A 23,210-nucleotide genomic window follows, 5' to 3' on the forward strand; every position below is an offset into this window, starting at 1 on the left:
CAGAGAAGTAGTATAAGACGAGGAGTTAAAGAGGTACTTACTTGGCAACTAGAAAGTCATGGGTAACGGAATTGGGAGCAGTTTTCGCAAAGGGTTAGGTGCACCCCAGGCTGACGAGCAAATGGAAGCTGAGGAAGGAAAGATGGGAAGTACCAACTCTTCTTTCAAGGTGGTCACAGGAAGGGTGAGAACCAGAGAAGTCAGGAGATAAGCCTGTGGCCAAGTAGAGTTGAGGCTAAAGTTTTGTTTCATAATTTTTAATTTTAGAGACAACTCTAAACATGGAGAATTCTAAACATTTTTGTGCGCTGGAAGAAAAGAGAATGGAAACAGGTAATGAAGAAGGTAATAGATGTGATAAAGGGCATAGGTGGAACAAGTAGTCTTGGAAGGAAGAGTCCAGAAATGTCTCCATATGAGTCAGAGGGAAAAGGCAGCATCAAATACACAAATTAAGAAGTGGAAAAGAGGAGAGGTTATAGACGTTTACCTTATGGCCTCCATTTGCCTTTTTAATAGGAAGACATTTCAAATGCCAAGAGTTAAGTTTAACAGGAGAAAACTGTTAACATCAAGTGTGCAATACCATGTACCAGTTCCTAGGGCAGCTGCTTCTCCACATATGATCTCAGAAAATCCATATGGCTCAGGCAAACTCGGTATTAAAATAGAGAAACTGAAGTTCACAGAAGTTAAGTACTGACCCAAAGTCACACAGGTGGTACGTTGCAAAACCTAGACTTGAAATTTCATCCGTCTGGTCCCAAAGCCTCTATTACTTTCACTGCATTATTTGGCCCCTACCCCACTTCCAGAACAGTAGTGACATGGACAATGCCAGGATCGTTAACTGAGGACTATGAATGATTGACCATATGAATGTGGGTCCATCTGAATAGTAACGGTGACAACCAAGGTTATCTAATTGTCTCTAGTACGATTCAGCAGTTTGGGAGCAGGGTTAGTAAATCACAAAGGTGAAGACAAAGAGACCGAAGTAGTTTGTTGTGTTTCATTAATATCAGTGCAGTGAGGTCGCCACTGTGTCAAGAAGGGAGTAAAATCTGGAGGGATTCAAGTATTGAGAAAATAGGAACATGTCTACTGACAGCTGATGATGAAGATCAAGCTGAGATCAAGTGTGGAAAAGCTGTGGAAGGCATAGATTCACGTAGAAGATGCCTGAGTAGAGACAATTATTACCATCATCATTAAACTCTTACATGGCACTTCACAGTTTACAAAATGCCTTAATATAGTTGGTCATTCAGGAGAGCAGCACAGCATAATGGGCAACACTTAGCCTTGGACCATGTGGCCCAAATTTGGCACTTCCTGGGCAACAAGAAGAAGCCACTTAATTTCTTTTCAATTTCCACATTGTTATATGAGAGCAGTAATTCCTCCCTCATGGGAAGTTATAAGCATTAAAGCAAATGAACAAAAACATCTGGCACATGATATGTACTCAATATGTGGTACGTATATTTATTAAGATTCTTTGGGGGAAATTTTGATTCATCAAATAAGACTGAAGTAGACAATATCACTTCATTGATAAGTAATTTTAGATCTAAAAGATGTCCTCTTATCTCATTTTACAAAAGGGAAAATGGGGGATTAGAGAAGAAAACAAACTTGACTGAGGAGACTGAAAGAGGATGAGACTGGAGCTTGTTAATATTGCTCAGAATTTCATTCCAGAAATAAAACTGAATCTACATACTTACCAATCACTCTAGACCAACTACCAAAGTCTGACAAATGTTTCAGATATGAGGATATGGATAGACATATAATACCTTATTTAACATTCTAATCTTAGAAGAAGATGGAAGGCTTTTGTTAAGAGAAAAAGAGGAAAGGTGGACACAGAAGCTTATTTATCCAAACGCTAAGCAGAAACGTTATTTAGGCAGAGAGAGAAAAATTGGGGCATCTAAGCTTTCCAATGACACTGAAGATATACCTAGCGTAGGAAATGCTGAAGAAGATAGTAAGATCTTGGCACAGTGGCCAAGTACTATTTTACCCAATATCAGGATAATAAAAGGGCTCCATTCTGTTTTAGTCTCTTATATTACTTTTTTCTTCATTTTCTTGTAGGAAGATGATGGTAATAAGCAACACATCAAGAATCCTGAATTCCTATCAAATTTCTTCTCTTTCTTACCTTTTTCTGTCCAGATGTTTCATCTATGCAAATGCTGAAAAGAAAGTTTTCTGGAAAATACATCTACAACGATGTAGACTTTTAAAAGTTAACACAATAAATGAGTAAAGTTGAGTTTACTTACTTTTTAAAGCATGTTTTAATTTCCCTTTGGAAAGTGAAACCTGACAAAATTCAATTTGCCACACTGGAATAAGCAAGTCATTTTAATTGTCAATATTTTAATTAGGCTACCAAATTTAACTCTACGTACATGTGCTCTGTTTCATGTCCATGAATTAGCAGTATAGCATGTGATTGAATTTATAACTAATTTAACTTGACTCCACTAATAAAATCCAAGTTAGTTGTAAGGAGGCAACATATTACTTAATCACCTAATGCTGTTCAAATGTCTCAGTGAAAATATTCTTGAAAACAAGAAAGTCCCAAGCTAGCATGCTTTGTCCTTAGAGTCATTGTTGCGATGAATGCCACATGTATCTTTAGAGTTAGAGAATTGAACATCTTCAGGCATGTTTTTTCAAAATTTCTTCAGATACTTTCATGAGAGCATATTTAAAAAGTGAATCCATGTGACATCATTTCCAACCTAAAGCAGGCTAATGCAGCTATTACAAAACATCCACCGTTACTCAATAGCCATCGGATAAGGAAAATAAATCATCCGGTTGCCATAGAATTATAAATGTGAAAAGTGATACACCATGGTAACATTAAGATTTTGGCATGAGGTACAAAAGTCCATATGTAGAAAGTCTGTGCTTTTTCTAAGTAATGGACTTACATTACGGACACGATCCACTCTTATATAAAGAATTATGCCACAATTACATCTCAAAGCTCAAAGATGGAAAAGTTAATAAAAATAGCTAATTTTTATTGAGGTACCACTTCACTATTGGGCTATATATGATTTTTACTATACTTTTATATTTAAAATATTTTATGTTCAATTATATATATATACATATATATAATCTATATACACACATATATACACATATATATATAAATGAAAACTGCAGTACTCCTAAATCCAAAGCTTCTTTTTTTTTTTTTTTTTTTGCAGTACACAGGCCTCTCACTGTTGTGGCCTCTCCCGTTGCGGAGCACAGGCTCCAGACGCGCAGGCTCAGCCACCATGGCTCACAGGCCCAGCCACTCTGGGGCATGTGGGATCTTCCCAGACTGGGGCATGAACCCGTGTCCCCTGCATCGGCAGGCGGACTCTCAACCACTGTGCCACCAGGGAAGCCCCAAAGCTTTTATTATTAATCTCTAAACTCTTCCTTCCTGATGAGAACTATGTAACACATCTTTTTTCCTGGATTTACCTTGATTACCAAGAATGTCAATATCATAATCAGGAAATATTGGTTTTATTCTCTTTACCTGTTCCTCTTTTCCTACTCACTTCTAATATTTTAATCCGACTGTTCTCTTCCACCACTTTCCCCCAATTTTATTTTTCACCCTTGTTTTAAATTTTCTATCAGTTTCAAAAGGAAAAGGAAAAGGGTCATAATAAGAACTATTTTTAACTATTTTCTCTATGTCTAACACTGAACTGGACACTTTACATTTGCTCTGTCATCAAGTCACCCAGCAAACCTATTTGGCAAATGTCAAGCAGCTCTTAAACGGCAAACTGAAGACTTCGACTAAAGGGTTACTCAAAAATCCTAAGCCTCAATAAATATGTGAAAGTGCTCAACTTTATCAGTCATCAAGAAAACGAAAATTAAAACCATAATGTGATTCCACTACACATTCAACAAAACGGTTAGAAAAAAACAGACAATACTAAGTATTGTCTGTGGAGTGTGGAGTAACTGGCACATGCATATATTGCCAGAGGGCACAGAATTGGTACAATGACTGGAAAATAGTTTGGCAGGATTTACTAAAGCTGGACATACACATCCTCTATGACCCAGTAATTCCACTCCCAGAATATACTGAGCAAAAACACAAGCATGTTTACCAAAAGACACGCACAACAATGTTCATGGCAGCATGATAACAGCACTGCAACTGTAAACAAACCAAAGGCTCAGCCAAAGGAGAATGGGGTCAATAAATTGAGGTGTATCCATACATAGAAACACTACACAGCAATGAGAACACATGAACTATGACTATATACAACACAGATTAATGTTACCATATTATTAAGCAAAAGAAGCTAGTCACACAAAAAATAATGTGCTGTATGATTCCACTTACATAAAATTCTAAAAGAGGCAAAACCCATCCATGGTGTAGAAGTCAGAACAGTGGTTACTTTGGCTTGGGCAGTGGGGGAGGTAGTGGATGCTGACTGGAAAGGATCACAGCAGAGATTCTGGGGGGCTACTGGTGATGTTTTCTTTCTTGATCTGGGTGCTGGTTACATAGAGGCGTTCAATTTGTGAAACAGAACATGGGTACATTTTTTTGCAGCTGTTCACTTTTCTTTATAAGTGAACAAAAAAGTATACTTAAAGAATGTCTCTGTTTTCTATGTTATGCTTCTTAATTTATATTCTAAAGGCCAGAAAATTAAAAACAAATATTTATCACGTTATCACCAAACCTTTTCAAGAGTTGGCAGAGTCCATAAAATAAAAATAAAACAGTATGTGTAGAGAGAGGATTTGTTTATTATGGAATGTATAAGGTAGAGTCTATCTTATAAACACTTTCACCAGTTGAACCAAATAAAATTATTTTAAAAAGCAAAAAATATTTATAAAGTTATAAAGTCATCAAAAAGTAGATTCATCAAATTTAACTGAAACTTTCAGATCTCAAAATAAAGTCCAGAAATTTCTCAATCAGGACTGTTAGAACGTTAGAGGTTCACATCAAAGTACGAACGTAACAAAATCCATTCATTTATTCATTAATTTGCTCACTCATTCATTCATCCCATGGTTATTGATTATTAGATTCTAAGCACTAAAGTGTTTTGAGGAAGTCCACAATCCTTCTAGTGCTTGGGTAACAAATGCAAATGCCCATCAGGGCCAGGTGGAGATGGTGAGCTAGCAGAGGCCTGGTGTAAGCGTGCATCGTATGAGTGGCAGGGACTGTGCAATATTGTTAAGCACGTGCCCCTATGTGTGGAATGGGGCAGCAACTACTAAGGACCCACTGATTCTGTTCATGTCGATCCAACGGAAATCACAATTTACTATGTGAAACCAACCTGTTTTCAAATGTAGGCTCTTTAAAAGAAAACAAACAAGAAACACTGTGACAAACAAAGCACATCTGTGAGATGAATCAGACATATGGCTGCCAATTTATAACGTCTGATCAAATTAAAGAGACATGAATGCTTACTGGGCTACAGCCATGAGAAGCTCGATTGTCCGTTAGGTGCCCAACCACTTAAGTACCACATTCATTCTCTGTTTCGCTGTAGGCTGAGAATTAACGTTTTAAAAATAAATCATTTAATTACATTATGGTTCATGCTATGAAATACTATGCACCATTTAAATGAATGAGATAGAATTATTATGTCCAAATATATAAATAGTAATGTCTATGAAATATTTTTGAGTAAAAATTAACAAAATCAGAACTTCAAGTAGAGTATGTGTTTTGCTCTTACACGTATACACACACGTGTTTGGAAAAATAAATATCAAACTATTAACATAGGGGTGCCACAGAAGAGGTGGGCAAATGTTGGCACTGGAGCACTTTCACTTTTTATTTGATTGACCTTTTCCATGTATTCTATGTACTAAGTGGGAAAAAAAGCCCTCATGGCAGAGCTCACTGCTCCCTGAGGATCTGGCCTGCTACTTCTTTAATTAGGTAGAGTTCCGGACCAGCATAAGCCTCTCCTGATCCCTTATCCCCAGGGGCCAATAGGAAAGTGGCTCAGCAATACAGCATCACTTGCTTTTCTCTGCACCTTCCCTTTGGTCCCAGGCACGTGGTGCTGGAGAGTGGGGTTTCTTACTAACTGCCTCACATGCAGAGCACGCACAAGAGTGTCAAGCAGTCTGCCTTTCCAAAAGCTTTCATATAATCATTCTCAAACAAAAACTAGCCCAGGGAATCCTGTTTTCCTTCCCACCAGAAGATCATGTAACCAGCTTTCAGTATTAAGATTGACAGGAGAGAAAGACCTTGAAGGAACAATCCCCTTATCAAAGACATTTTAAAATAATCTTAGGGATATTAAAGATCACAAAAATAATGGACTGCAAGCTCCTGGAGAAAGTGTCATGCTCACCTTTTTATGTCCCAGGGGTTGAAATATTACGTTTTCTATCACCTGCACTGAAAAATATCTTTTGATTTGCAGTAAAGAAAGCAGAAAAACAATGAAGAAAATGGTTGAACACCTGATGGACAAGATAGATATAATTTCTTTTAAAGTATCGGTTACTACTTAAGTCTTCTAATGCTAGTTTCTAAATAATAAATCTTGATACAATGTGATAAGAAATTTAATTAACCTTCTTTACCTACTCAAAAAATTTTGTCTTTTTTTAAGATACAAAATAAAGAAATAATATTTTTCCTTGTGATAGTAACTCTTAGGATGTCTTCTTTTTAACAGAACTATTGCTTATTTGATAGCTATGATGATAGTATAATTTCCTTTTTCACATTTAACTTTTAATATTTATTCCAATGGATAAAATATTTCCATTCTTCCTACTTCAGAAAAAAAGTATTGGGGTTTCCCTGGTGGTGCAGTGGTTAAGAATCCACCTGCCAATGCAGGGGACACAGATTCGATCCCTGGTCCAGGAAGATACCACATGCCACGGAGCAAATAAGCCAGTGCGCCACAACTACTGAGCCTGCATGTCACAGCTACTGAAGCCCACGAGACTAGAGCCCGTGCTCCGCTATAAGAGAAGCCACCACAATGAGAAGCTCCGCACAGCAATGAAGAGCAGCCCCCGCTGGCCGCAACTAGAGAAAGCCAGCGCGCAGCAACCAAGACCCAATGTGGCCAAAAATAAATAAATTTAACAAAAAAGTATTATTGTTAGGTAATCGCTATTTTCTTTTCTTATAATTTTCATTACACCTCCAGTCAAAAATACCTGTACAACACATGGTCTCCAGAATGAAAACCTCATAGACTGAGGTCAGAATAAAACATAAACCTGACTTCATAGAGTCATACATATAACCTTTTAATCACTTATTTGAAATGAATATAAATTGCCATAAGTTTTAAATCAATAAAACATTTCCATATATTATTTTCATATAAGTAGATCAGGAAATTACAGACCAGAGTTGCCCTTCAAAACATTTGACCAGCAAGGCTTATACAAATATCTTGATACAAATTATAATATAGACAGTTTTGTTAGCTAATAGCTAATTTAATATATAAAAATTACCTGAAAAAATAAATGCTGCTGAATACTCAATGTAAATTTTCATGTATTTATTCTATTCAAATGGCTAATGCTCACCCTAGATTTTTACAAAATAATTTAAAATTTATTATCTTTAACATTATTTTACCTACTTTTAAGATAATTGCAGGTAAACCAATAGAAATGAATAGGGACCTAACAGAAACTCTTTAAGAGAACAAATTTGAAAATCTTTGAAATTTTGTGTGTTTAAAAGCTGGGTGTGACAAGAGTTGATATTAAACAAAATAATTTGTGATATCAAAATATGCATATTTCTTTGTGAAAAACACAAAGAATATTAAATGTATGGCTATACTGATCTCAGTTGTGTAAAACAAACTACAAAGATCAGTCATATAGCTCTAAGAGAGTAACTTTTTAAACCTCTGGGAATTGTTATTAGTTTTGCTGGCTCTCCCAATGGGATTTTCACTCTGTACTATAAGTAGAAAATAAAAATTTAAAAATCTGCTACTAAACAAATATTAAGAACCTGTGAGGAAAATATATCTGATAAAAATCCAGGTACTCATAACATGTATGTTTCAATCTATTTTGGACACTTAAGTATTATTGCCTGAAAAGATATTTTAGTTTATTTTATTTATTTGTTTGTTTGTTTGTTTATTTCAGTACGCGGGTCTCTCACTGCTGTGGCCTCTCCCACTGCGGAGCACAGGCTCCGGACGTGCAGGCCCAGCAGCCATGGATCACGGGCCCAGCCACTCCACAGCACATGGGATCTTCCCGGACCGGGTCATGAACCCGTGTCCCATGCATCGGTAGGCGGACTCTCAACCACTGCGCCACCAGGGAAGCCCAAGATATTTTCAATATTTATTGAAAATAAAGGATTTAAGCTCTAAAGGACCCAAGAGATAATATACAAAACACATGACTCTAAAAGGCAAGAACCTGTTATGTCTGGATAGTAATCTCTTACTGCACATCAGAAAATATTTAACTAGGGAATACAAACAACTAGAAAAATACATAATTTCCAGTCTACGAAGTACAAATGTGAACTTGGTAAAAAACATTATTTGGGTACAGTTCCTAACGTATTTTCAAAGAGACTTACACTGGATTGAGTTAATGTATAACCCTTTTGATTTTGAAGCTGACAGTATCCCATCTTAAGTTGCTGAGCTGCTACCTTCTGCAGTAGATGAAATGCGTCAAAATCATATACTGAAAATCAAAAAGCGCGTTATTTATTATCTTTGGTGCCAGACACATTTGTATGACTAATACAGTCTGCATACTTAACAACTGATATAAATAGGCTTTAAATTAAAATACACTGAGAAAATTTACCCTACACTAATGAAATACCACAGCAACCTACATTCAAATGCTATGCTCTCAAAGACAATCAAATTTTCCCATTTTTGAGCAGGCAAAATTTGGAGGCGGCCCACAAATTCACCCCTCAGTCTTTACAGTTCTTACAAGGAGGAATGTTAGGTGTTTTTTTTTTGTTTGTTTGTTTGTTTGTTTGTTTTTTTAAGAGGAGAGCCATGGATAAAGTTTAGAAAAGAATGACTTTTATTTTTCACCCTTCACTCTGTGCCTTTGCCTTGCCTCCCCCAGAACCATCCTCTTAAAACACTTGTACTTATTAATACAATCTTCCTTTCATATAAAGATATGTAAATGAGAGTATGGTAGGCAGAATACTAATGGCACCCAATATTCCCACACCCTCTTACAGAGGTTTAGTATAATCTCCACCCCTTGGGTTTGGACAAGACCTATAAATACGGTAGAAACCCCCCTCTACATTATAGTACTTTATATGGTGATGGTATAGTAATTCTCATAGTTAGGTTATACTATATGACTCCTTAGTAAATTGGACAGAAAGATTCTCCTGCTGGTTTCGAAGAAGTATGTTGTCATATTGTGATAGGGCCACATGGCAAAGAACTGCTGGGGGCCTTTAGGAGCAGAGAGCAGCCCCTGGGTGACAGCCATCAAGAAAATGGGGACGTGAATCCTACAACTGCAAAGAACTGAATTGTGTCAACAACCACAGGAACCTGGAGTACGACCCTGAGCTCCAGCAACATGGCAGCCCAGGCAACACACTGATTTCAGCCTTCAGAGACGTGGAGCAGTGGAGCCAGCTAAGCAGTGCCTGGTCTCCTCCCGCCCCACAGAAACTGTCAGATAATAAATGTGTGCTGTTTTAAGCTGCCAAATTTGTGGTAGTTTGTTTTGCAACACAGAAAACTAATACAAATAGTAGCATGCTAATAGCATTGAGCTAAAGTCATTGTGCTCTTAGAGAAACTTAGGTTGTTAAGTGATGAAAACAATTTTTATTTTGCAGCAGTTCAAGGCCTTTACCAATTCTCTAGAAACTTGTTTTATACCTGAACCTCTGCGATCTTTTTGCCTGAACCTCTATATTCAACACATAATTTAGATTTTCTATAAAAGGTGAGTAAAATTAGAAGTAGACATAAATTTGCAGTATTTTACATAGTACTTTGTATTTGTATAGCATTTTATTATTTAAAAAGTACTCTTCGGACTTCCCTGCTACCATTTTATTATTTAAAAAGTACTCTTGGGACTTCTCTGGTGGTGCAGGGGTTAAAAATCTGCCTGCCAATGCAGGGGACACGGGTTCGAGGCCTGGTCTGGGAAGATCCCACATGCAGCGGAGCAACTAAGCCCGTGTGCCACAACTACTGAAGCCTGTGTGCCTAGAGCCCATGCTCCTCAACAAGTGAAGCCACTGCAATGACAAGCCCGCGCACCACAACGAAGAGTAGCCCCGCTCGCTGCAACTAGAGAAACCCCATGTGCAGCAACAAAGACCCAATGCAGCCAAAAATTGAAAAATTAAACAATTAAAAAATAAATACATAAATGGTACTCTTAGTGTAACAGAGAAGAACAAACCTGACTCCATGCTGGATCTATTCCTTTAGTTCTAACCTTTGTGCTCTGTTGCCTGTGCTTAGTCATGCTGGCTCTGCACCTTCTGTAAAGGAACGTTGCCTACAGCCTGACGTATATATCATAGCCCATTCTCCAGGCTCTGACCTTTAAAGGTATAACTCCTTTTCATGCATACAGAGATAAAAAGTTGCAGAACAGAGAATAACAATTGTCTTATTGTAGGTTTACAGGAACATCAGTGACCTGACCTATGTGAATAGCTGCAAGAACAAAGGATTCCAGCACCAAGAAGTTTGCAACAACCTGCCATATCCTCTCCCCTTTTGGGATAAAAGAAGCCTGAATTCTCACTCGGGTAAGATGGTTTTTTGTAACACCAGTCCACCACCTTCTCAGTCTGCTGGCTTTCTGAATAAAGTCACTGTTCCTTTTTCCCCAACAACCCATCTCTAGATTTATTGGCCTGTCGTGCAGCAAGCAGTACGAGATTGGACTCGGTAATATTAGATTTCTGAGAGGATAGCAGCAGAGGCATACATTCTATTTTCCATAAGTTCTCTCAGAAAAACAGATGGATCAACTAGAAATGCCAAACGACAAGCTCACAGACAACACCTACAGCAAGGTGGCTATTAAGACATCTCCATGAGCCCCCTAAGTACCAGCAGGTGTGGATGAACTACTGCAAGCTATAAAACACACAGGGTATTAACATCTTGCCAGAGGAAGCAGAGAGAAGCAACCAGGTTTTGTCGAATGTGAGAAGAAAATAACTCTCACACTTCCAGTAAGCGCTCACTAGTAGTGTAGCATCGCTTTAGAATGTCAGGTGAACCTGGGAGTAATTCTTGCTGATTCAATCTGTGGGTGATTTCAAGGGGCCTGAGGAAAGAATGGAGTCCTACGAATCCTCAAAATTAACCAGCCCATTTCCCTTCCAAGAAGAAACTGCTGGAAGTGGAATACAATTTGTCCAAGAGGAGGGATAAAGAAGGTCAAGGGAAAGCAACAGCCAGACAAAAGAGAAAAAGATCATGGCCAGAAGAATATCTATATCTATATCCATATCTATATATCTGTATCTATATCAATATCTCAATATTTTTGAAAACTTGACAAAACAAAACAGAATGGTGAGTTCTAAAATGTAAAGCTAGACATACATCTACTCTGATCCACACTTTCCTTTTAGAAGTTCAGGAACTAATTTTTTATAAAAATGAGCAATAGAAGAAGATGCCACCTGAATCTACTACAATGTTACCATAGGATAAAATAATAAACAGAATAACATTACCACAGACAATGAAAGTTTGTCAAACAGACATGCCACAAAGTGGATGAGAATTAAACATAACTTAGTATTTCAACAGAAGTTAAGAAAAGATAGAAGAAATAAAACACATAAATCAAAATTAGGAAAACTGAAAAATGAAGTGACAGAGTTCAGGAAGGACTTTGAAATAAAAAGAAAAAATAATTTTGAAAATGAAGACTAAACTAGAAGGGGCATAAGAGAAAAAGATAAAACAAAACCAAGAGTTTACAACCTATGAGGGAAGAAAAGGTGCAAATAAAAGCAAAAAATAAAAGAAATGATTCAATCTGGGTGTCTGTTACACAGGGGTATTCAATTTGTGGACGTGATCTAACAATACATTCACACGCCGTGTACATCTTGTATTTATATTATACTTCAGGAAAAAATTAAAAATAATGAAATGAAGAAAGAGACAAAAGTGATTCAAGAGAAAGTTGGCTTTAATCCTTTATGCCAGAAAACCATGATTTGCATCCACATTTTACTGAAACTCCTCTCATAAATGTCTCCAAAGACTTTCTAAGTCCAATGACACTTTGAGACTTGTAACACTGTTGATCACTTCCTCATTTCTGTGCCATCCCCCTCTCCTATGTTCCTCCTAACCTTTCTAGTCACTTCTTGTTAGTCTCCTTTGTGGGTTTTTCTTCCTCCACTAGCCTTTCAAATATTGGTGTTTCCAGACTCTATATTCAACTATTTTCCCTTTTTTACTCAAATTCTCTTCCTAAGCAATGATATCATACCTAAAGGGCTCAGCTTTCACACATATATATGCTGTTAATTCTCAAATCTGCATTTCTAGTTCTGGTTTCTCTCTTGAAAAATAGCCCTTTACATCCAACTGTTAATGAGATCTCTCCACTGAATATAAGACAGTCCCCCGCCTTCTCAAACTTGCTTCCCACCCAGCCCTCCTTAACTCCAAGAAGGAAAGTGATCATATCTTCTTGTTCAATAAATAACTTAAGTTTCCCCATCTACTATCCTAAGAAAAACCTTTCAATGCTCCTACACTTTTTATATCCTTCTCCATATTTCTTTTCCTTAACAATTCTATTTCTGGATTGAATAGGCAATATTATTGCCTTTATCACAATTCAGTCACTTCTTCATCTCCTACATTCTAAATTCTCATCCCTTTACCAAAACTGCCCTCTCTGTAGCACTGATAATGTTGTCTATTATTAATTTTTTTCCTTTCACTCTTACAAGTGTGATTCTAATTTGCACTGACATGATTTGCCTTATACTACTATGTCTGCTCAGTCTGTTTACATTGATATTCCCTAAACATTCTACTGTCACCTAAATAATGGCATTTTCCAAGTTACTTTGATAAAGTGAATGGCAGAGAAGGAAAGCAAGAGAAAAAAATAAGATAGAGAAGGAGGGATAGAGAGAAAAACAGAAAGGAGAGACTCCTTCAGGGACCATTAACTCCCTAGGGTTCAATAATTCAACCTATTCTGATAACACCCTATCCTAGCTGCAGGATCAATATTTCATATAACTGTACATGGAAATAAAACAGTTATAACTGAGAAACACTGAGCATTTTTTATGTTCTCACAGAAACATACTCTTATCTTCTTAGTTTCTTCTTGCTGTTAGACTTTGTTTTTCTTCCCAATCATCAACAAATAAAATTGGAATTGTTTTTTGATTCCTTTTCGTCAGCAACATCCAATAAAATGTTAAGTTATATAAAGTCCTGCTGAGTGGCTTCTCACATCAGCTCCACACTTCCTTTCCTTTGCTATTGTGACAACACTCAAATATCCTCATGATCTCTCACTAAGACTCTTATAATAGTTCCCTTTAATTTCTCTCTGCCTTTCATCCCTCTCTGCTTGAATCAATGCTACATATTACTAATGACATGTCAATCAAACACTCTGCTTAACCTCTTTCCTAGTCTCCATGCTGTTTTTAGAAATACCTACAGAATGCCACTGTCTAGCATCAACATCCTCCACCAATTTGCCCCAGCTTTATCTTCTGCTGTTTCCCAACCAACTAATGTCTGTGAACCTATTCCATATGTGCCTATCTCTGTGTTTTTTAAACATTTTCCTTGCCTATAACAATTTGTAATTTTTCATTCCCTCATATGAAATTTTACCAAGCCTCCAAATGGAGTTTTGGGAATAAATCTCTCACTGCCCTTATTATCATCTGACCACATATTCCTTTTATGACACACACAGAATCTTTTTCAAAATATGTTTTTAATCAGACCTAATATTAAGATAATTACATGAGCAAAATATTCAACATTATGTATATGAAGGTGAATAACATGGAGTTCCACGTCTACTAATGACAATGAGGCTTGTACTGAACTAACTCCCACAGATAATGATGATTAACTAAGTAAAAAAGTACAAAAAATATTATTTGAAGGCAGTGGATTCAGTAAGAGCAGACAAAGACTGGAGAGTTTTTCACTCAAGGAATGTCCTAATTCATGTGGGGAGGAATGGCTAGAACTCAAGCAGAAAGCTAGAGACCTTCTAGCTTGGAAAGGCATAGGACAGAAATCCAGATCAACTTAAAAGTGAGAAGGCATATCCAGAAACTGAAGGAGGCGCCCTGAGATCTGTGTATATACTCTTTCCCAAGTCCTTAGCTGACACCTGAACTGCATGTGCAAGCAGACCCTGAAAAGCAGCGGCTGGAAAGTTACAAGAGATGCGTGGATGCTGCCCATTGCAAGGTAGTTTTGAGTGTGGATCCAGCCAAGTAAACTGTCTGCTAGAATAAAAACAGACTCTCTTCAAAGGTAACAGAGTTCAGAATCAAGAATTAAAGTAATAATCTATAGTGTCCAGTACAAAATAAAAATTACTAGACATGCAAAGAAACAAGAAAATATGATTCATCGTCAAGAGAAAAAACAGTCAATGCAAACCTAAAGTAACCCAGATGTTAAAATTAGCACACAGGGATTTTAAAACTGCTATTAAAATATGTCCAAAGTTTAAAGGAAAATAGAGTCATAATAAATAAAAATATGGGGAAGCACTCAGGATAGAAATGGAAAATATACAAAATGAAAGTTCTAGAACTGCAAAGTACAATATTTACATGGACCATTAATGGAGTGGGCTTAACAGCATATGGGAGATGTCAGAAGAAAGGGAAAATAAATCAAAGGTATTTATCCAACTTGAAAAACAGAGGAAAAAAAGATTGAATAAGAATGAACAGAATCATGGTGATCTGTGGGACACTGCCCAAAAGTCAGTCAGTCTGTCTGTCTGTCTATCTATCTATCTATCTGTCTATGAGTCCCTGAAGGAGAGGAAAGAAAAAATGAGGCAGAGATATTATTTGGAAAAAACAACGGCCAAAAATTTGGTGTAAAACATATACTCTGTATCCAAAAATCTTAGTATCCCAAGAAATATAAATATCAATCTCTCCAACACTGCCACCACACACACATAGGCACAGTATAGAGAAACTACTGAAAACCAAAGATAAAATCTTGAAAGATAAAGCAGTTACAAACAGGATAATACCAGCATGAATGAAACCTAAATCTACATGAGAAAGAGATTAGCCGACAATAAGGCATTTCTGAGACGCTTAAAGAAAAAAAAAAAAGTTAACCCAGAATTCTATATCCAGGGAAAATATCCTTCAAAAATAAATGAAATGAAAGCGTTTTCAGATAAATGAAAACTGAGAGGATCTGTCACCAATAAATCTACATCACAAGTTGTATATATTCTGACTTTGTATATATGTATACCTGTGTTTGTATACACATATGTACATATGCATATACATATGTATACTTTGTATATTTGTATATATGTAAATATTCTGACTTTGCACTGGACTTACTTGCCTTCTAATATTCTCCTATTATATTACCTGCATTGTTTCTTTAAAATAATTTAGTAGATATACTGTGATGTGTTTGTGTACGCTACTTAACGTTAATCTACAACTAGGGGTGGTTAGTTAACATTTAAAATATGCTAATCAAAAATCCTGCCTGTAAGGATGCTTAACAGCTGAAGTGCCTCAATCAGGGGCACTCTCCAAAGGCAGCTAGAGTGAGCACTTCAGATACTGCTAATTATGTGTGCACCTGCGTGTTAACTAGTATCAGGAAGATCAGAAATAATTTTTCACTAGTGAAATGAATGTTGCTCTTCATATGTGGTGGCTGAAAATATTTTATAGTCACTGCTGCCCTTTCATAAATGGGGTCCATGAATCAAGGGAGTAGCAGATGTAAGCTATTCTATACAGGACGGATCAACCACAAGGTCCTACTCTATAGCACAGGGAACTATATTCAAACCACAATGGAAAAGAATATTAAAAAAAAGAAGGTCCACGTGTGTAGAACTGAGTCACTCTGCTGCACAGCAGAGACTGGCCCAACATTGTAAATCAACTATACTTGAATTAAAAAAAAAAAAAAAGAGAGAGAGAGCGAGAGAGAGAGTCTAGCTGCTTAACTACAGATCATCCAGAGCTCTGCTTTATCTGTGTCCCATCTTGATGCAGGATTCTGCCTTCTGACCACAAGGGAAGGTAACAGATCCTGACATCAGTATATTGTTTAGTATGTTTATTCACAGTGAAACTGTGATGTAAGGTGCTTGAAAATGTGCCTAAATAAACCAAAGCTGAGAGTTTACTCAGTTTGTTGAAACTGCTTATATGACTGAATGTCAAGCCTGCTTGTTAGTATATATAATGTGTTGTATGTGGCAGAATTCAGTTGGGATTTGCTTTCATGATACCATACCATCTAGTGGTGGGGTCTCAGGGGAGGACATGTATAGCTCTCATCAAGTAAAGTTTATCTTAAGTCAGTTTGCAATCTCCCCCCAGCCCAACTCTACCTCTCCCACCTCACCTGGCCAAGAAAAGGAGTCATTACAGGATTAGCAAGCCTTGCATGTCTTTTAAAAAATACTGCATGTAGTAATTTTATTTATATAAATTTATTTTCATATATGCTTGTATATATATGTTCATATATACACATATTCATTCTAGTTTGGCACTTACACCAATAAAATTTTATATAAGAAGACAACAGAGAACACAGTTTGATATTAAGAAATATTTTTAAGCGGACAAATTAAGTAAATGAAATTCTTCAGTGAATGAATACATAAAGAATTAATTGGTTCACAGATTTTGTCGCTGGCAAGAATTTTAAAGCCCCAGAGAGATTGCTTATCTGACTCAAGCAAGCTTAATCAGAAGATCACAAATGCTTTTCTCTTTTGTAGGAAGAAATGCCACAACCTCTCTTTTAAAACAAAGTTCTTTTAAGCATTACTTTTGATAATTCATTGAGAGCAATGAATGAAATCATCATACCTCTAAATGGTATCCAACTCTGATGAAGGCACAAAGGGGGTCAAAAGCTCCAGTACCACAGGTCAGAAGGTGCGTCCTATTATAGTGATGCAAAACCCGAACATAATTTGCACACTCACTCTAAAGCAGGAAAAAAAAAAAAAAAGAAATTGGTTAGTGTAATGACTATGTTTAGTTCTTTTTTGATTTTTGCTTTTCCGAGCCCTAGAAATCTCATGTATAATCCGCGTTTGGTTAGAGAAGGCAAAGGGAGCAGATGAAAAGAAGACAAGGACCAGTGGAAGAAGAGACAGAGGTGACCAATACAGCGATGTATGAATTACATTAATAATGCGAGTGTATCATTTTCATGTATTCTAGTACATGAGGAATTTTTTAAAAAGCACTGTTCAGAAATTTATCCAGGTATAAAGATTTACATGGCAATATGTTTCACTAAATAATTAAATTCTTCCCAAACCTGTTATTTTTTAAAATTTCATATAAACAATGAATCAGCATAAAGTCAGAAAACAAATAACTAGAAAAAGCTTCATTACCCTTAAGGGAACATATGCAGACCTTAGGGCACTACAGAGTTTTGATGTTTGGGAAAATAAGTCTTATATCTTCAAACTTATAAATTCATATAAAGTACTTTCATAGAGAATTTTCAAGTAAACAGATAGAAAGCTAAATGATAAAAATAACATTTTATACCTATCACTATAAGATTACAGTACTGAGATCAGCAAACTTTTTCTATAAAGGACCAGAGAGTAAATATAATTAGTTTGATGGGCCATCTGGTCTCTGCTGCAACTATTTACTTCTGCAGCTATAGCATAAAAGCAGCCGTTGACAACAGAAAAATGAATGTATATGGAAGTGTTCCAACAAAACTTCATTTATGGCAGGTCACATTTGGCCCCAGAGCTCTAGTTTGCCCCTAATGGATTCAACTGTAATCTTATCAAGGACAGAATCTTGATTTTGCACATCTTTGTATTCTGTAGTTAATCAAACCCAGTACCTGATACACACTCCATGTGTAACAAACTTTTAGTAGATCAGTCATTAGGTGAGTATGCTGAATGAAAAAAAGTTTAAAATTACTTCAGACTAACTTCACTAAATTAATTTTAGCAAATACCTTGTTGGCAAATCAGGTACTGTTAGTTCATTTAAATTATGAGAGAAATACTAAACCCTTTTATTGCTAAATATCACTTTCACAGTACATGCAATAGTCAGTATATATTATGTTTTATAAGGTCAGATTCTGACTTTTAAATTCTCTCATACAACAGTATTAGGATGAAAAAGCCAGCAGAACTATCTCATCGTAAGTGATTCAGAATATAGCATTCCCTTGGTAAGAACAAGTAACACACTACTGAACCGATTATCTGGGGCACACCGATAGACTTATTCCTTTAATTTCCCCTTCATGCAGCATCCTAGTCTCTATATGACTGGTATAGTTGGGAAAAATCTAATATCCTATTTTCATATTGCTATAAGCACCTGCTTCTCATGTCTTGAAACTGTCACATCTTGAGTAAGCCAATTAGACCACATTTTGGCTCGGGTGGGCTTAGATTGACACAGCCTCTGAATGTGTTCAATTACTCAGCATCATGCTGTAGACTAAGGCAGCAAGAATGTCTTGACTCATCCCTTGGCTGTTACCCAGTTGCTGCAAGAATCAGGAGTTGGTATAATGTGTGTTAGATTTCTACATGGTATTTTTTTCTTACTGAAAAAAAGGATGAGTTAACTTTCAAAAGGAGCTGTGCATGCCTTCCTCCAAAGCTGTGAATTGTGTCATCGGCCAGCTACTCCTAGCACGTGAAAAGTTCTTTCACCCGCGTACTCGTGTGTTAGCAACTACGGCAGGGCCGCTGCTGCTGGACCACCTCTTCCCTTTCACAGGCTGCAGGGAAGTTATGGAGAGACAGAATATTGATTCGTTCAGTAGGAGACATCTTCAAAACATGTGGAATATATAAAGCATGTTTATTGCCTTTGCCATCTTCTTTCAAGTTTTTTGTTTTTTCTCCTTTAGTTTCTTCGTTTCTAATTTACTAATCAGGGTGAGATGAAATATCACAAAGACAGTGCTTAGCTTTTCCTCAAAATAAGAAATTACCTGAAATTATTTTTCTCCCCAATACATAGGAGATAAGCCTGACTAGAAGGAATTTATAAATCTGAGTTGACTAAAATATTATAAGACAAAATAAAACCAAGATCTAGATGGTACCTTGGTGCCCTACTCTACCTCTACACTGAAATTAATTTTTAAGTAATTATATATATACAAAATGTACATGTATATATCATATGTGCATGTGTATACATGTGTATATATACATGTATGTATGTGTGCATATATATTGATATATATATGTATATATCAATATATATATCTATAGATATATGGAGAGATAGATATTTATTCTTGAAATGAATTGCATATATGCTTTTTAGGAGCAAATAAAAGGTTAGAGATTCAGTCCTTTGTCACTGACCATGACTATAATTGATGATTTGTTTAATTTACAATGAATAATACTCACGGCATCTTTTCCTTTCATTATGCATTCTTCTGTTTTTACTGCTGTACTTGGCCAGTGTATCTGGAATAAAAGATAATGGACTGTTATGCAACTGCATAAAAAATAAACCACACTGAAAAACCATTTCATTTTTTTTCAGCAATTCAATACATTTTATTTTGTTCTATTTTTGTTGGTTCTACTTCCTTCTTTGAGAAGATCAAGCAAGACTTTATCTTCTTTATGGCATTATTTGCCAAATTAAGACACTTATCTTTTAGCTTTTATTTTATGCTAAACTTTATTATTATTTTTTTAATCTTTCTGAAGGTTCATCTCAAGTCTCAGGCCTTTAGAGGCCACCCATACTTCAACCAGCACTGCTCTGCATTTAACCTGCTGTGACCTCTGCTGTCCAATCTCTCTCCTGAACTTGTCTGCCCTCCAAAGGCCAGGAACCTCCTTAAGTTCCCTTTGCATTTTTACCACTTAACACTGAACCTGGTGTGGTGGACTCTCAATAACATTTGTGCACAAAAGAACGAAAGGATTTATAATGAATGAATTTATAATTCATCCTCTGTTTATAATGTATCACTTCATAATACACCACAAACATCTTTGATTATTTTTAAAACAGTATTTAACTCTACCAGTTTCCCACTGGATTTCAGGAAATTTTCATTATATTTCAAATTTGTTGGTTTCTTCATTGAAGACAGAATATATTAAATACCTCTTTTTCATCTCAAATAGTGCCTAGCACTTTGCTGGGACCACAGGCAGAAATCATTAAGTACTTTTTAAATCTAATTCCACAAATGTTTAACTGTGAAGTTTTTTTTTTTTTCCTTTGGAATGAAAGAAATGGTTTTCTCTATGCTTTTCTTTTCTCAGATTGTTTCTGTTCCTCTTTTTGCTTAAATGATAGATTAATCACACCATGTGCCAGACAGCGTGGCAAGAACTTTAGTTTTTCTTTCTTCTACTTTATAAACTCATGTGCAGAGGTTTGAGCGTGTTATACTATGCAACTGAGGGCTCATTATTATCATTGGTCTTAAAAGGTCCCTCTCTTATTTTAATTATCTATTTATTTCCTTCCCTTCCCCCCTCCATGTTCTCCCTGCATCCCTCCAGGAGGCAATCACTGTAAATTGCTCCTGGGAAGACTAATAGTTTTTTTGTTGTTTGAATATGTTCTTATAAAGTGTATATTGCTTTTTGTGTATTTTTTAATTTGTGTAAATGGTATATTTTAATTTATGTAAAGTCTTTCTCATCTTTTATACTAAGAACTGGGTTTTGAAGACCCCTCTACAAAGCCCTATGTATACATACAGTCTGTTGTTTCTAACTGCTTTGTAATATTTGGGGTATGGCTCCCCCATATTCCCTCTTCTACTCTCCCAATGAGGGCACCCAAATTGTCTCCAAATCTCCACCACAGCAAACATCAGCACATCTTCTCCCAATAAAGCCTAGAGGAGTCATTTTAATGCTTATGATCTCCATGAACAGCTCATTTCAGTTGCAGTGACTACACCAGAAGTGATGGTGTATAAGCTACTTTGGGAAAAGGCTTCTTACCACAAGTCTGTTTTGTTTTAATAAAGTACTTTATTGACAAGAACCACTCCCCCCCCCCCCAAAAGCAGCAGCACATCTTTGTACACGGCCCTCTGGGATCTGTATAAGAATACCACTGGTACGTATAACCAGGAGCAGAATTACTGGGTCTTAGCAAAGCATACATTTAATGTTTTCCTGTGGTGTCAGGTTGCTCTCCAGAATGGTGACATGTTTATACTCTACCAGCAATCCTCACTGACACTTGGCATTGTCAGCTTTCTAACTTCTGTACTGAGCACTTCAGATTCAACATTTAATTTAATCCTTACCAGAACTTTACCTAAGTATTATTTGGGAGCTTCTTTTTAAAAAAAATGCATATTTCTCTGTCCAACTCCACAGTGCAGATCTATGGATGGGAACCAAGGTATACAATTCCCTTAAGTAATTGTAGCAACTGGTAAGTTCTTAAATGTTTCCTGTGCCTCAAGATCTAAAAGCCTCCCAGTTAATAGCTTATCCCCTCACCTGCTGGATCAATCACTCCCCCTCCCCCGACCAAAAAAGCTCAATCGGCTCCCTTTCTTGTGTCTCTTTCTGAATTCCATGGGATCACCTTCTCACGCTAATGTATCATCTTCATGGGCTCTGCTGGTCAGCGATGATGAATTCTATTTTGAGCCATGCTGACTTTCACCAGAACCCCCTATAGTTTTTAGTTCATAGCCTCCAAAGACCTGTGCCTTGGATTCACGTGCCCTGGTGTACAGGACTCCTAAGATGTTCTCTCTTCCTCTCCTGCCTCTACGGCTGCTTTGAGCCAGGCTACATGGACATTGCTTTGGCTCCCTTCTTTTTGTAGGCAATCATCTTCCATTCTCAAGTGAACATTTTGGTGAATGAGTAGAAATTTCCCAGTAGAGTAGACTGGGTCTCTTAAGACATTATTAATATTTCTAAAAATAGCTTTTTTCTCCTCAGGATGATTAAGAGCCTCAGGTCCTGGATTAAGAAGAGTTCAGCTACAGCATCCTACTAGCCGGTATCAGTGGTCATATATATTAGACTATATTGCTCCACCTGTGCCAATAAGACCAATTGCCTTCCTATCTAAGGCAGTTTGTTCCCTAAAGGTCTCTATTATCTCTCCCTGATGTCTCCCCTTCTTCCACCCACCACCATCCTATCCTGTGCTCTGCTAGTCTGGAAGGACTTTCTGGTTATTGAACTACATACTAGATGCTGCTGATTGAAGATATTTTTATTTAGTGAGGACTGTTTAATTATTTTTAAACTACTGCCCAACATTCAAAAGTGAGACATTTTGCATAAAAATCTAGATTTCTGGTGTCTCTAGAAAAATCTAAAAGGCAAGCAACAGGCATGCCTTCCTATGTGGCACCATTCTTCTGGAGTTGAGTCTGAAGTCTTCTTTCAATGGGACAGGCACTCTCTGATTCTCTTCAGACTTTTCTTTTACCTAAGTGGCCCCTGTAGGCATTTTAGTTTTTGAAATCTGATATACATGTTTGAATTCCAAATATGGTCAAAATTTAAGATTTTTAAAAAAGCTGTGTCCCATACAATATCAGGTTAGGCATGTATATGCTAGATGGGGAAGAGGTTTGTCACTTAACTCACACATTACATAGTCAAATCCAGGCCCTGATACATGAAAAATATTGGGGATTTATAAAAGTGGTGACAATAGCATTTGATTATGATGATCCTTTTATGACTCTAAATTTATTATCATAGGAGTAAGCACTCTATGGTTTGAACTATAGGTATACGACATTACTTCGATGTTATTATTAGTGTAATGAGCCCCCTAAAGTTTCTAACTAACAATATTCAGCATTCATGTGTTCCTTTGCTTTCATAGTGCAGTATATAAACCTTTAAATAAAAACACAAGCTCTTTTTGTTATGTTACAACATAG

General features: G+C 36.6%; 1 protein-coding gene across 1 annotated transcript in view; it reads right to left on the minus strand.

Moving 5' to 3' along the window:
• The window catches only part of SEMA3E (semaphorin 3E), a gene marked incomplete at both ends in the record, with an annotated part of 260,253 nt that overhangs the window by 69,585 nt on the left and 167,458 nt on the right, over nt 1-23,210 (minus strand). The window contains 2 exons of the mRNA XM_079711567.1: nt 17,156-17,275; nt 19,717-19,776. Coding sequence (XP_079567693.1) covers nt 17,156-17,275; nt 19,717-19,776 — 180 coding nt within the window. The remainder of the gene's footprint in view (nt 1-17,155; nt 17,276-19,716; nt 19,777-23,210) is intronic.

Source organism: Hyperoodon ampullatus, assembly GCF_949752795.1.
Source record: "Hyperoodon ampullatus genome assembly, chromosome: 9".
NCBI classification, from domain to species: Eukaryota; Metazoa; Chordata; class Mammalia; order Artiodactyla; family Ziphiidae; genus Hyperoodon; species Hyperoodon ampullatus.